This window comes from Tripterygium wilfordii, chromosome 14 (genome assembly GCF_013401445.1).
Source record: "Tripterygium wilfordii isolate XIE 37 chromosome 14, ASM1340144v1, whole genome shotgun sequence".
NCBI lineage: Eukaryota > Viridiplantae > Streptophyta > Magnoliopsida > Celastrales > Celastraceae > Tripterygium > Tripterygium wilfordii.
The window spans coordinates 8,637,233-8,650,550 of NC_052245.1; the positions used below are offsets into that span (position 1 = coordinate 8,637,233).

Genomic DNA, 13,318 nt, shown 5'->3' on the forward strand with positions numbered 1-13,318 from the left:
AATGATTATCTACTGTTAGTCCACAATCATTTGGGATTTCTAGTTGTTAACTATAGAGTTTACAGTTGCTAAGAAAACTTTTAAACTTGAGAGTAGTCCTCAATTGCTGACAAATATTCAAGTCATATCATTGCGGTCGATGGAAATGGACTTAAGTTTTATTACTGTATTCCACAGCCTTGGTAAGCTCAGATTTTGAGGATGTGTTGAGTGAAGAACAAATAGCTGAGTTACAGTTTGTATTGAACTCTTATGAAATTTTTTTTAAGGTTCCTACATCTTTATCACCAACAAGACCAAATGATCATAGAATTCCATTACTCAGTGGTAGTAAACCTCCTAGTGTAAGGTCATATCATTATGGACCTTTGCAAAAATCTAAACTAGAAAAAGCAGTTTCTGAATTGATGTAGGCTGGTTTCATTAGACCAAGCCATAGCCCTTTCTCTTCATCTGTGCTTTTGGTTAGAAAGAAAGACGGAACATGGAGAATGTGTATGGATTAAAGAGACTTCTTGTGATTAGTCCTTGCTCTTCTATAAGGAGCTTTAGTCTGTAACAGAAGACAGTAATGAAATAAAATCAACTTGAGTTCTTTCTTTATAGTTTCATTTCTCTGTATTCTTCTGCCGTTGCTGTTTCTTCCTGCTTTTGGTCTAGGTTTGAAGAGACGCATCAATATTATACAACATTCCACAACTGAAAATTAACATAATATACCATCTCCATTAGTAAGACTGGGAATCAATAATAGTATGAACAAACAAGAAGATCACGACCTCATAACACAGATCCAAAGAACTAAATCACCACCTTCTCAGTCTAGAATCCAATCAAATATGTACCTATTTCATTACAAGGTAATTAGTGAATAACAAAAAGAACGATCTCCCTGCAAGTTAGCGTTATTCTCAAATTGACATTTGCATCCAATAATTTACAAACACCAAATCCTACAACACAAAATTACTGGAGAGAAGATACTACAAAGAAAACAACAGTGCAAAAACATAAACAATTAGGTAGAGGGCTGAACACGCAACTTGTTTGCAACATAGAGCAAATGGCTAATGTTTGTCGATGGATAATTTTGGAGTAGCTTCAGATTAGAAGTGAAATCCCCTGCAAGCAGGCGTCTCCTAATGAGAATCAGCATTGCACAACATATCCGAAGCACGGTCTCCTGCAAATGCAAGATATTGTTAGCAACTTCCTTGTATGCAAGGTACTGTTCGCAACTTCCTTGTATGGGTGAGTGTCTTGTGTTCTTTTCCTCTTAGAATAATTAACAAGCTTTGCAAGGACTATTCTAGTCATGAACACTCGTGTGAATAGACCTTGCACCATATATTAGCTGGCTACACTTTAGAAAAAATACAGAAGAACGGGGATTCCTGATTACTCCCAAACTACGACTAAACAGACTCAAGCAAACATGGTAATCGAAATAGTCTACCTGGGGACCTTCAGGGTCGCTGAGAAGTGTGTCCCAAATATGAAGGCTGTCTGCGAAATTGAATTCCTGAGTCAAGAGCAGAGTAATCCATCTAAATGCGTAAAACTGGGGGTTGACCTGTCATTTCAAATAGAAACCAAAAAGCATTTGAGAAGAACTGGCCAATTAAAAAAAGGCAGCATCAAAATTATCTTTGAAGTTTAAACAAGAAAATTGATTTCCTTTTTCCTTTCACCCTTTCTTAAATTACTATAATGATTCATGATTGGCCCAAAAGAAATCCATGAAGTCTAACTCTGCATAGTTTGGTCAGTCGCTTTGAATCAGGTGGGTCTCAGCTGGGTAGCATGCCCTACTATGGAGAAGGAATTTGTAGCATGGAGCAACCTGAGCACTAACAAAAATAGGAGCAGAATTTTTCAGATGCTTCCTATGTCCATATTTTGGATGATTTGGAAAGGGTTATTGTAGAATTTTCAATTCTAGAGAGTGGTTTCGATAGCTTCACAGACAGCTAGTTAAGGTGCTTCAAAGTTCAAACTAAGGTGTAACTTCCTTTGTAACAATGTTCTCAAGGATATAAGTTTGGCGACAAAGTAATCTCTGGTTTGCACCAGCTCGATGCCTCAATTAAAATTTTCTATTTTAGAACAACTATGCATGTAATAAACACCACATATTGGAAGGATTGAACTCTAATTTGACACAGTGCAACAAAGAGAAGATTGTTCTTTTAAATGATAAATATCTTATTCATGAAGGAAATATGCCCATCACACTAAAGAAATCATGCCTTAAAACATATATAATTGAAAGTTGAACAATACATATTCTGATAAAGAAAACGTTGGCAAGTCGAAGACTAGTTTTTATTTTTATTTTTTAATCTGACATTCTGGAATCTGAAGCTGGTTTACCTTACACCTTATATAACTTACTTTGGTTGTGACCTCAAGATGACGCCACAGCTCTTCGTCGTGTTCCTTCAAAAGCTGCGACAACCTTGTCATTGTTGAACGAATTCCCACCACACTGTTGTCAAGTTGCTGACAGAAATTATCCCGGAATCCACTCAATAATTCAACAAAGCAAAAGAATGTGTCTGCTTCAGCAGATGCCTGCATGCTTAAATACAGGAAATGGTAAACAAATGAAGCAGAAAATTATAATCCCACTACTCATGACAGTAAATTAAATCTAGATGACTAGATCAATTAGTAATCCATTGAACTCTTGGCAAAAAAAATTTCATAGAGAGGCGCTTAACATTCAATGTGACAATCATCTAACTTTCTTATGACCAGTTTATCGTTAGTAAACAAAGTAAAAGAAAAGAAATCAAGAGGCAGAGTTGATATGTTTATATATTATTCAATTATTCAATTCAGGAACTAATTTATATATATTTAGTAGATTTGAAGAAAAATAAGGGTTTATGGGCTTTCCTATAATGGGTTAGCGTGGATATTTGTGGGATTAATCTAAAGCCACACAGATCAAAAGAAGAAGGTGATCTTATTTTCCATTGCAACAGCACGTCTAGGAGTGAGTGAACAAGATTTTATTGGAATTTTTTTATGTTCATTCCCCCCTTTCAATATTCCTTACAACTTCAACTACGGTCCCATAGGAAGTGCTAAATGTGACTCACCTGCTGGAAACTGCAGAAAATCAATAAATGACATCATCCTCATTGTGTTCAACATCTATGCTTCAATAATCTATCAGAGACTATTGGTCATACAGCTTTGAAAACTCCATTCTATTAACGGCTAATGTGGGAAACCTCATACGCTTCACTTGGATGTTAGCTCTATGGAAACTCAAGTGAAGGGTTGGGAACTCGTCAAAATCAGCCACAAGAAAATAGGCCAAATTTGACAATGATGTTTTTGTTTGAAGCACTTCTCAACAAAGTTCATCATAAAGAACATGCAGTTTACACACGCACAAACATGCTGAACAGTGATCAACGACCTTGCGGGAATTGTTATTTGAGAACGCAGACAATTAAGAGGCAAACTGCATCACACAGTTGCACACCAATCGAACTCCATAAAGATGACCAGTACCAAGTCGGAAAGGAGGTTGCTGATGAGTAAAGCTTCTACACAAGTGTTCACAACAGGCCTACTATTTAACAACAACTACTCTGGCCCATTTATTGCAATGCACTTCTGCTGTGTGTTAGACGATCTATTTAGCCTACGAAGGTATAACATCAAATCCATAAGATATACAATTCACCTCCAGTGAAAGAGGAAAGGAGCTTCTTCTAGCCATGTTAAGCCACTATGAGCTTGAGTTTCTTTTAAGTATTTCAATTTAGTTACTTTCTGGCATTTTTTCCTCTCTATTCATGATCGTACTTATTTATGCTTACTCTATTCATCTGCTTACGAAATGGTTTCAAGAAATCACAAGAGTTATCTCCAACATCTAGTAAGAAGTTTGTCTCCAGGATTTAGCCATCTTAAAGCAGCCCGGTTTGTTCTCATGCAAGGCCGCGGACATTGATCTTTAGTTGCCTAACAGATAATGGAAAATAAAAATAATTTGATATTTGAGAGGATATACATTTTAATCTAGGGGAGGGCAGTAATCTGTCCTTCAAAAACAGGTATCCTCCCTGCCATGCCTTTAATCAGAGAGTCTGACAGATTTAATATGTTCAAAGCACTTATTCGCAACGATCAAAAATACATAATTTTGGATTTAAAATGTACCTTAAATTGCAAAACTGGAACAATTCTATAGCCCTTGTAAAACAAAGATGATAAATAACTATGTAACAAACAGAAAGAAGACACATAGTTACCGCATTTTCATTGTCAGGGTCATTCCTGAATATATAGAATAATGGCGCCAAAATCTCATTCATCCCTTGAACATATCTTATCCCCGGATTTAACTTCGCAAATACAACTAATATGTTCTTCAAAGCCTCCTGAAAATGTGGAAACTATATAGGTCAACCAATAGACTGAATGCAATAGAGGGCTGCTATTTCCATGGCTTAAATTCATGTCACAAAAGTAATCTTAACACTACCGAGGCTCGCTCTCAGAAAGGCGCAAAAAAGGATGGAAAACAAGACTACCTGATTAGACTTTGCGAACGATGAGTCACCAGAGAAGAAGTGCATGTCAGGATGAGTGCGCATTACATCTCGATCAATCTGCTCTATGATCTCCGTATCCTGCAAAAAGTGGAAATGAATTTATAATTCCGGTACAAACAAAATGAACACGCTTCTGTTAGTTCAAGATCATTACCATATGCGAAGAACCTTCCTAAAAGGGAAAACTTACATTAATCAAAACAAGGTATAAGTTAAAAAAATTTAAAAAAAAAAAACAAAACAGTATCAACACATCAAATACGCAATAAGAGAACCAGATAGAACCAAAATCTCTACTCTAAGCTAGGCACGGACACACCATAAACCATGATGAGTCCGATACGCACTTGGTGTGGAGTCGGACTTGGTCTCCCTGTGTCCTACCAGTCAACCTCAGGGTGAACTCGTCTCGACTTGTCAAAAGAGCATAAATATGTAATCTCTTTGGCATAAATATGTAATCACAGAACCTACAAACCCAAATAATAATTTCTGACCTGGTACATGTTAGATTTGATGCTAATTTTTTTAAACTAAACTGCTCGAGATGCGTGAAGAGGGGAAGTCCTCAGAAACAAGACTCCTAGTAGGTTTGGTTCTATCTGGTTCTATCGCCTAGGCGCAAGGCGCAAAAATAAAAATAATTCTAACAAATAGAGAGGGCTTGGAATAATAACCTGAATGAGAAATTCAGGTTATTATTTCAGGAGGGCTTGAAATAATAACCTAAATGAGAAATTCAAGAACACTTGGACTTAGCCATAGTAAAGCAGACAGAGGCCCAATACTAAACTAAGCCCAAAATGATTAAGTTCAATGAAACCCAAGTTCAAAAGAAGACCTATGTTAGGGCACTGACAAGCAGAGAAGGGAAGAAACCAACATGAAACTTCTAGATCACAGTAGAGGCGCAGAGCTGAGAGAGAAGACCCACATCAGAAATCTGTTCAGGACTCCATGGAAGATCGCAGAAGCTCCTCTCATATGCTCCTCATCAGAGATCTAATGAAGACTCCATGGAAAATCGTAGCAGCTCCTCTCATCTTAACATATATGCCCCTAAAGTCATCAGGCGCTGCGCCTAGCGCCTGATGACAAGCGTGCGCCTAGGCATCACCTTTGCAAGTTCGTCGCCTTGCTCTTGGTCCAGGCGCTGAGGGTGCACCTCGCTGCGCCTATGCGAGTGTTTTTTGCGCTTTTGACAACTGTGCCTAATATTTGAGAAACAAAGTACGCACATGAATAAAACTTTCGATTAATATAATTTTTTTTTTTATTTCCCGAGTCCCCCCCGCACCCGTATCCTGGATTCTTTGAGGATTTGGGGATCAATATGTCCCCAAACCCGCATCCTGTGTCACCATATTCAAGTCAGTGCTATCTAGATTCAACGAAATGTCTTCACGAGTCTCTTATCTTACATCACATCCCATTATTCTATCCAACGAAAAATTTTAGTCAAAACATGTATAAGTAAGAATGAGGGCAAGGTTCAAGTCCCCTCTAACACTAATAATAATAATAAATAAAACTGACTTCTAAAAAATAGATTGGAAAACAGTATCAAGACATCATGCAAATAGTAAATGAACCTTGCAAACCAAGTGCGCTATTGGAAGCATGACAACATGATGAGTCTTTCGTCTACATCACATTCCAGTATAAAAAGAGCATCTTTGAGATATGCAATCAGAAGTGTTCATGATACCCCTTTATATGGGGCATGGCTACGGTGCCGTTGAGGTCAAAAGGCAGATCATGCCCTTTTGATCATACTTTTCGTAAATAGATCATATTATTCAGTAACTAGATCTTATTTTCAGTACACAGACCATACTGATTTTTTCACAGCATAAATAAATTTAGAATGTCCAACTTTTACTTGCAAATGATAAATCAATGGAAACATTCAAAAACTGCCTTAAATTAAGTAAAGATCTAGGAAGCACCAACTCGGATGCAGGGACACGGGATGTGGGGGCATGGGATGCGAATGCTGATGCGGATGCGGGGACGCGGGGATTCGCAAAATCTCAAAGAATCCAGGATTTGAGTGCGGGGGGACTCGGCAAATAAAAAATATATTTATATATTTTATATACATATTCTAGAATGGTAAACTGTAATATAAATAAGGGCCTTTTATATACATATTCAAGAAATTAGATGGAGAGGAGAGGAGATGAGAAGAGAAGAAGGAGGATGAAGAAGAGAGTTCAGACGATGAGAGGAGAAGAAAGATGATTGTATTCTACTTGAATTCAAAAGTGTACAGCTCATACTGAAATGACCTTATAAATTAATAAATTAGTACATAAAATAATTGGAAACCAAAACGATGAGTATAACCATCTTCAACCTCTGAAAGACCAAAGAACCTGCCGCCATAGAAGTCGACGACCAGACCAGTCGATTCTGAGACCAAACTAGTCAATTCAGAGAAGAAGACTGAAACCTCTGAAAGACCAAAGAACCTTGCCACCATAGCAGTCGACGACCAGACCAGTTGATTCAGAGAAGAAGTCGATGAAGACGACCAGACCAGACCAGTCAATTCGAGTTCAGAGAAGGTGCGAGTTCTGAGTTTTAGGGCTTCAGTCATGTGAATTTAAGTTGCAAAACGAGTCCCTCCCACGTCGAAGCCGAGTCAAAGATGAGTCTTTATCGGGTTGACTGTTCCGACGAGGTCAACGCGCGTCACAGCCGTATTTTGGCGCGTTAATCATGCATACGAACTGAGCTCGTACTCGACGCGGACTCGGCACCCATTTTGCCGAGTCCATGCTTCCTAGTTAAAGATCCTTAAGTAAAAAGCTTGGTATGTCGTTTGACCCATGATGGCAAAAAAATAACCCCCTTCTTATGACTGCACCTCCTTGGTGCCCCTTAACAATTTTTTTTTTGTTTTTCGAAAAAAAAGTGCATACCTGAAAGAATTTATTCCAAATGCTGGTCGTCCCAAGGCTCAAAGGATGCTCTCCATGAGTGACTTCGGACCTCGCAAGTACACCACTACTTCCACTATTTGGCTCATTGTCATAGATTGAGGATTTATCCAACTTCCTTGCGACTTCTGACTGGTTAGAGCCAAAAACATTCAGAAATTCAAGTCTTTAACAGGAAAGAGAATATGTAATGTACACAAACCAGAATTGACACCACAGCTTAGTTACTGTTAAAACTCCACCTATGACAGTTTACACCAAGCTGACCACAATTTTTACCAGCAACATGCTATATTAAACAGTAAAGAAGAATGGAAAACAATATAATCATACTGTAATGTGAGACAGCTTATCAGCAGTGCAAATTCATATAACTCATACCATATAATACCGTCTAAAGATAAATGACAAGAAAATTTGGAAAAATAGCATAGTAATGGAATGAGGATTAAGGACTCAACGTTTAGTTTGTAAAAACTTATAAAACATTCAAGCTCCACCTCAAACTGAAACTCATTCTAAATTACATTCAATTTTAATTTGGCCAAAACTAGACAAGCCATTGAGCATTTGAGCCAAGCTCAAGCAATTAAATTCTGACAAAGTTCCATACAAATATATAACTACATATATGTGGGACTAAATTTTATTTTTTCAAGTTTTAATGACGTGGGTAAATAGTTCATCAAACTGATTCTCACTAATATTTCTTATAAAATGAGACTTAAGCTTGATTTTTTCACTTATACAAGCATGCGATGCCGGGCTTAGCCAAGCACAAGAAGTTTCATGAATATCTCAATTGTTTACAGCCCCACCTATCCTTAGACGACGCATTGTAACAAAAATGATCATATTTATCGCCATTCTTTTCAGGAAATGGCATAATAAGTTGATTTTTAGACAAGTGCTTTTTTTATTTAGTAAACTTAGCATGGTTTCAAATGACAATCACTTCTGCAAAGTCAACGAAAGTTGGATGTTAGTCATCCTTCTAAGTAGATGAACAGTAAACTGGAGGAGATCTAAGGCACTTAAATGCTGAAGCGACTGCTGCAGCCAGACAAAAGATGGCTTTAAATCAGTGTACGACAATTACTACAATCCAGTTCAAGCATGAGTCGTGAAAGTTCAATGTAAGTTTCAGCCACCATATCAGTTCATTGTACAGTTTCATCCAGAATTTTCAAAATCACAGCCCATTTCAAGAAGCAGTGGGTGGTAACTTATAGCAAGAATTTTCATGGGTTTTTGGCATACTCTACAATAATTGGAGTCCAATGCAAAGTTTCTCAAATCCAAAACAGTCATTTTGTTCTCTCGAATCATTTCCAAGAACTGGAAGTCAAGAACCATTGGTAAGAAAAATAATGAGTCGATGACTTACAGGATTCATCAAAAGTTCTTCTTTAAAATGCTTATATTGTGATCTCTTCTTAGCCAATTCAGACGACCAAAGTCCACGATCAGGTGGCAAATACCCCAACAAGAGCTGCAACAACCAATACATTCAACCGAAATTTGATACCCGATCAAAATTAAAAAAAGTAAACAAACTATTTGAAGGACAATCAAAACACGACTTTAATGAACAAAAAAAATAAAATAAAACTAGCTTGTCAAATGAGTAAAACATATGATACATAGACATGCATTCTTGACTTCTGATGATGGTGTATTTGTACATGCACAAGCTTAAAGAGCTCATAAACAGATCTTTGACAAGAGAATATTAACTGAACATTGAACATGCTCGTTCTCAAGCAATGATCACCGTGCTTGATTTCATCCATACACAAGCCAAATGATTACCTGATTTTCATTTATATCCAAGATTTATGTAAATCAATGAACATAAGCAGGGTTCTTACACAACCAAAACTTTAGAGGTGCCAGCTTCAGTGATAATATTTAGAATTTTCTAATCAATCAAACTGCCATGAGAAATTCAGAACTGCACAACGTAGTACAACAAGCATACCTTCCAGACTGTAGAACGAATCCCGGCCCCATCTGGTATCCCCTGGGAAGCGATCCTCCTCAATTCCCGCATATTTATTACCTTCCTTGACAACTGCATTCCACAACGAGAAAAAAAAATCCCTCAATCAGTTAATCACTACACAATCAATGCAAGCACAGATTATTCACTTTGTAAGGGAAATTATAGTAACCTCGGCCAGCAGCTGGGCCTGGCGTGAGATGTCGTCCGGAGACGGACCACTGCCATTGCTGCTATCATCGCTAGCGCTACTGTTCCTTGAATTTTTGGTGATTGTTTCCTGTTTCGGAGGTTCTTGCCTCGTAACTGCCGGAGGCGGCACTGGAACAGGTGGCTCCGCCGCTGGAGGGTCCGCGAAGGCGGCAGCAGAGGAGGTTGCAGAGGGAGAGGATACAAGCCGATCTTCAGCGGGGGCCGGAGGGGAGGTCCACAGCGAGCTGTTGAGCCAATCTGGGACGCGTTTTCTTACCATTTTTGAAGATCGAGAGAATTAATGTAAGTAAATGTTTATCGCAGACCTACATATGTACATATACGTGTAATCAGAATGGCGAGAACAGAGAGATTGTCTATGGATTACTGGAAAACTAAGTTCGAAGATGGAACTTGAAAGTTTATTTTTGGTGTTCTGCCTCTGCTCTCCTTCACTCCGTTATTGAGGGTAATGGAGATTAAGTTACGTGACGGTCAGGAAAGACTTTGAAGGACCAATCATAAAAAAAAAAAATTATAAAAAAGCATACAAATAATATCAACGCAAAAAAATTCTGGCATAAAAAATATTTGGTAAAAAATGCCCTCGACATTCAACAAGCTGCTGGCATAGCAAGTACCAACTTCTTAGGGCTAGTTTGATAGAGCATTTATAAAGTAGCAGATATATTAGCAGAAATGATTGTAGCAGAAATGTTAGATAATTTTAGTAGCAAAAATGTTGGCTGAATGCTGAGTAGGTGTTTGGTTGTACTTTTGCAATTAACATTTGTGCTGTGTAGCATTTTGTGATAAATTACGTGCAGGGATATTATGCATATTTGTTGTATACGCTGTATCTAAACAAACAATTTAATTATTAAAAATAATATAATGAATTTTAAATTAATTAAAGATAATAATAAATTATATATTAATTTATTATCAATTTTATTTGAATTTAATTTATTTATTATTTCATTTATTTAATGAGAAGGATTTTAATAACACTAGTCCTTCATAAGTGAGGGGTAATATTGGAATAGCATCAACTTATCGGGGACAAAAATGAGAACAATTAAGAAATGCTACAAAAAAACTACTCAAAAGTAGCATGTGCAAGTTGATTGAAAATGCAAGGGAAAAATCTCTCGAATTCTGTGTCACCAAATTGTTGTTTGGTTTCAACCCAGCATTTCTTCTCAAAAGTAGTATAAATGCTCCTCTAAATTGTGTAACAAACTGGCCCTTAATGTTGGTTTGACGAGACAGACAAACGAGGTTGAATAGTTCGTGAAAGTTTAGTCTTTGGATCGACCATCATTAAGTTTTAGATTTTTTTATTGGGTTAATTAGCAATACTATCCCTCAAATTAATTTTTATTTCAATAGATTGATTCTAAGTTTTGTCAACCCATAAGAGCACTCGCATTAGTGGCTCTTAACCGATTCTCTATGTTACCTCTTCAAACACCATTTTTTGACAATTTACAGTTTATCTATTTATCAATCACTACATCAGTATCTCTGTTATAATCTTTACTTCATTAAAATATTAATTTTTTCTTTCTTTATTGATTTTATATTATTTAAGAGAGGAGTGAGATGGAGGAGAGAGGAGAGAGAAGAGAGAAGATATAAAAATAATATTATTTTAATAGTTCAGAATGCAATAGTGATTATCAACCTGTAGATAATCAATAGTGAAGTTATCTGTTATACAGAACTCTAACAACAGTAGATTCTCATGCAATTGGTTTTTTGCCCAAATCTGAATTTTCTATCATCTAAAATACGTACTTGCATCAATTTAGAGAAACTAATGCAAGTGCTTTAAGATCCATAAGTGGATAACATCTATTCTATTAAGAACAAATTATTTAAAATATTTTTTATGGACCATAATACCCCAAACCTTTATTTTACTTCTAAATTTAAACGATTAAATATCTTTTCTGACATCAATGTGATTGGATTGTCATAACTCACTCGTTTGAGTTCTGATTGAGACGATTTTTACGACATTCGAAAGAAAACTAAAAAATTCATAGAATTGTGTTTAATACATTTATGGAAATTCGAACTTTTAAAGGTCAAATCGAGACTCAAAGTTTGCACATTGGAAAAGGGTGGACAATTAGCTACAGCAACAGGTGATGTAGCGAAACTGATTACGAAAGGGGGAGAATCAACCACATTAAAATTACCTTCTCGGGAGGTCTGTTTGATATCCACAAATTACTCCACAACAATCAAACAAGTAGAGAATGTTTGAGTGAACTAGAAAAGTTTGGGTAAAGTTGGATCTAAATGTTGGCTGGATAAGCATCCTATAGTAAGAAGGAGTAGTTATGAACTAATAGGAATAGTATGCTAAAGGTCATTATTTTATGTAATATTCAAACTCGATTTATTTATTTGAATAAAACATATTTAGCATTTAAAATGAGAAAAGACATATTGGCATCAGTGTCTTTTATTCTATATGGTATATGAATTGGTGTGTAGAGTCTAAGCTTGCACACGAAAGATCAATTCATAAGTTCCCATCAAATATAAGTAAGCGATCACAACTAAGACGGAATTGGACAACCCGTCGGCTTGGCTGTGGTATAGTATTTCAGTATACCTATCTTGGTTACGGAGAGTGGCAAAGCTTGAACTTACTATACCAGACGCTCAGAGTGTATTGATCAGGACTACATGTGAGTCAATTTTCCGAGTCTGACTATATGGAAAATTGTACACTCACACAGACATTATAGAATTGTTCATATTCTTAATTTATTAAAGATTATTAGTACATGTGCATTTAATATATGAGACTTTGATTTACTAAAGGGTGAGGTCTTTTTGTACAGGCCAACAAACACCAAGTGAGTTGGGTCACCGCATTAAATGTACGATTGAAAATAATCTGTTAATAAAATTCACGTCCAATTATGGATTGATGATACCCTCTTGAGAATGCTTATAGGATTTGAGATTGTGTCAAAACCATGCAGATCGATTTTAATTAATCCGACACATTCAAATAAGTTAAGTGGTAAGCTCAATGAAATATTTAAAGATGTCAATTAAATATTATATGTTAGTGGCATATTTAATTGACAGGTACCTATAACTTAACGTGAGGAATTTTATGAACAAGTATAACGAAAGGCTCATATTTAATTTGAGATAAAACGAGGAGTGCAATTATAATATTTGAGTGGAATATGTTATAATTTATGAATTATAATTATGTCCATGGGTTTGGGCTGATAATTAAATTCATAGGAAGCCCATGTTTTATTTTTCCTAGTTGGTCCCCACTATAGCCCAAAAGCCCAATACTAGAAGATATAGGAAAACCAAAATAGACCGAAATTAGGAGAGGGAGAGGCTTAGGAGCCGGCCCACCTAGGGAGAAAACCCTAGGTGTGGCCGACCCTATAAATACACACATAGTGTGTGTTTTGTGAACACAAGTTTTGAGACATCAGTTGGCCTCTCTACTCTCTAATTGTTTCCACTAGTTTTGGTTTGTGTTCTTCAGGTTCTTGGAGAAAATAGACCACCCTCTCAATCCAAGTTTGGAAATTGGTGCATACGGTGGAAGA

The 13,318-nt window shown here is 36.6% G+C and overlaps 1 protein-coding gene across 1 annotated transcript; it reads right to left on the reverse strand.

The window, feature by feature from the left end:
* Positions 1 to 749: 749 nt before the first annotated feature.
* On the reverse strand, positions 750 to 10,168 carry LOC120015684 (TBC1 domain family member 13-like). Its single transcript, XM_038868212.1, has 9 exons — positions 9,697 to 10,168; positions 9,504 to 9,596; positions 8,910 to 9,014; positions 7,505 to 7,654; positions 4,557 to 4,655; positions 4,275 to 4,403; positions 2,395 to 2,574; positions 1,457 to 1,573; positions 750 to 1,183 (listed from the first exon to the last, which is right to left on the reverse strand). Exons 1-9 carry the CDS (start codon positions 9,994 to 9,996, stop codon positions 1,019 to 1,021), a joined length of 1,338 nt encoding a protein of 445 aa, XP_038724140.1. The 5' UTR covers positions 9,997 to 10,168; the 3' UTR covers positions 750 to 1,018.
* Between the last annotated feature and the right edge of the window lie 3,150 nt (positions 10,169 to 13,318).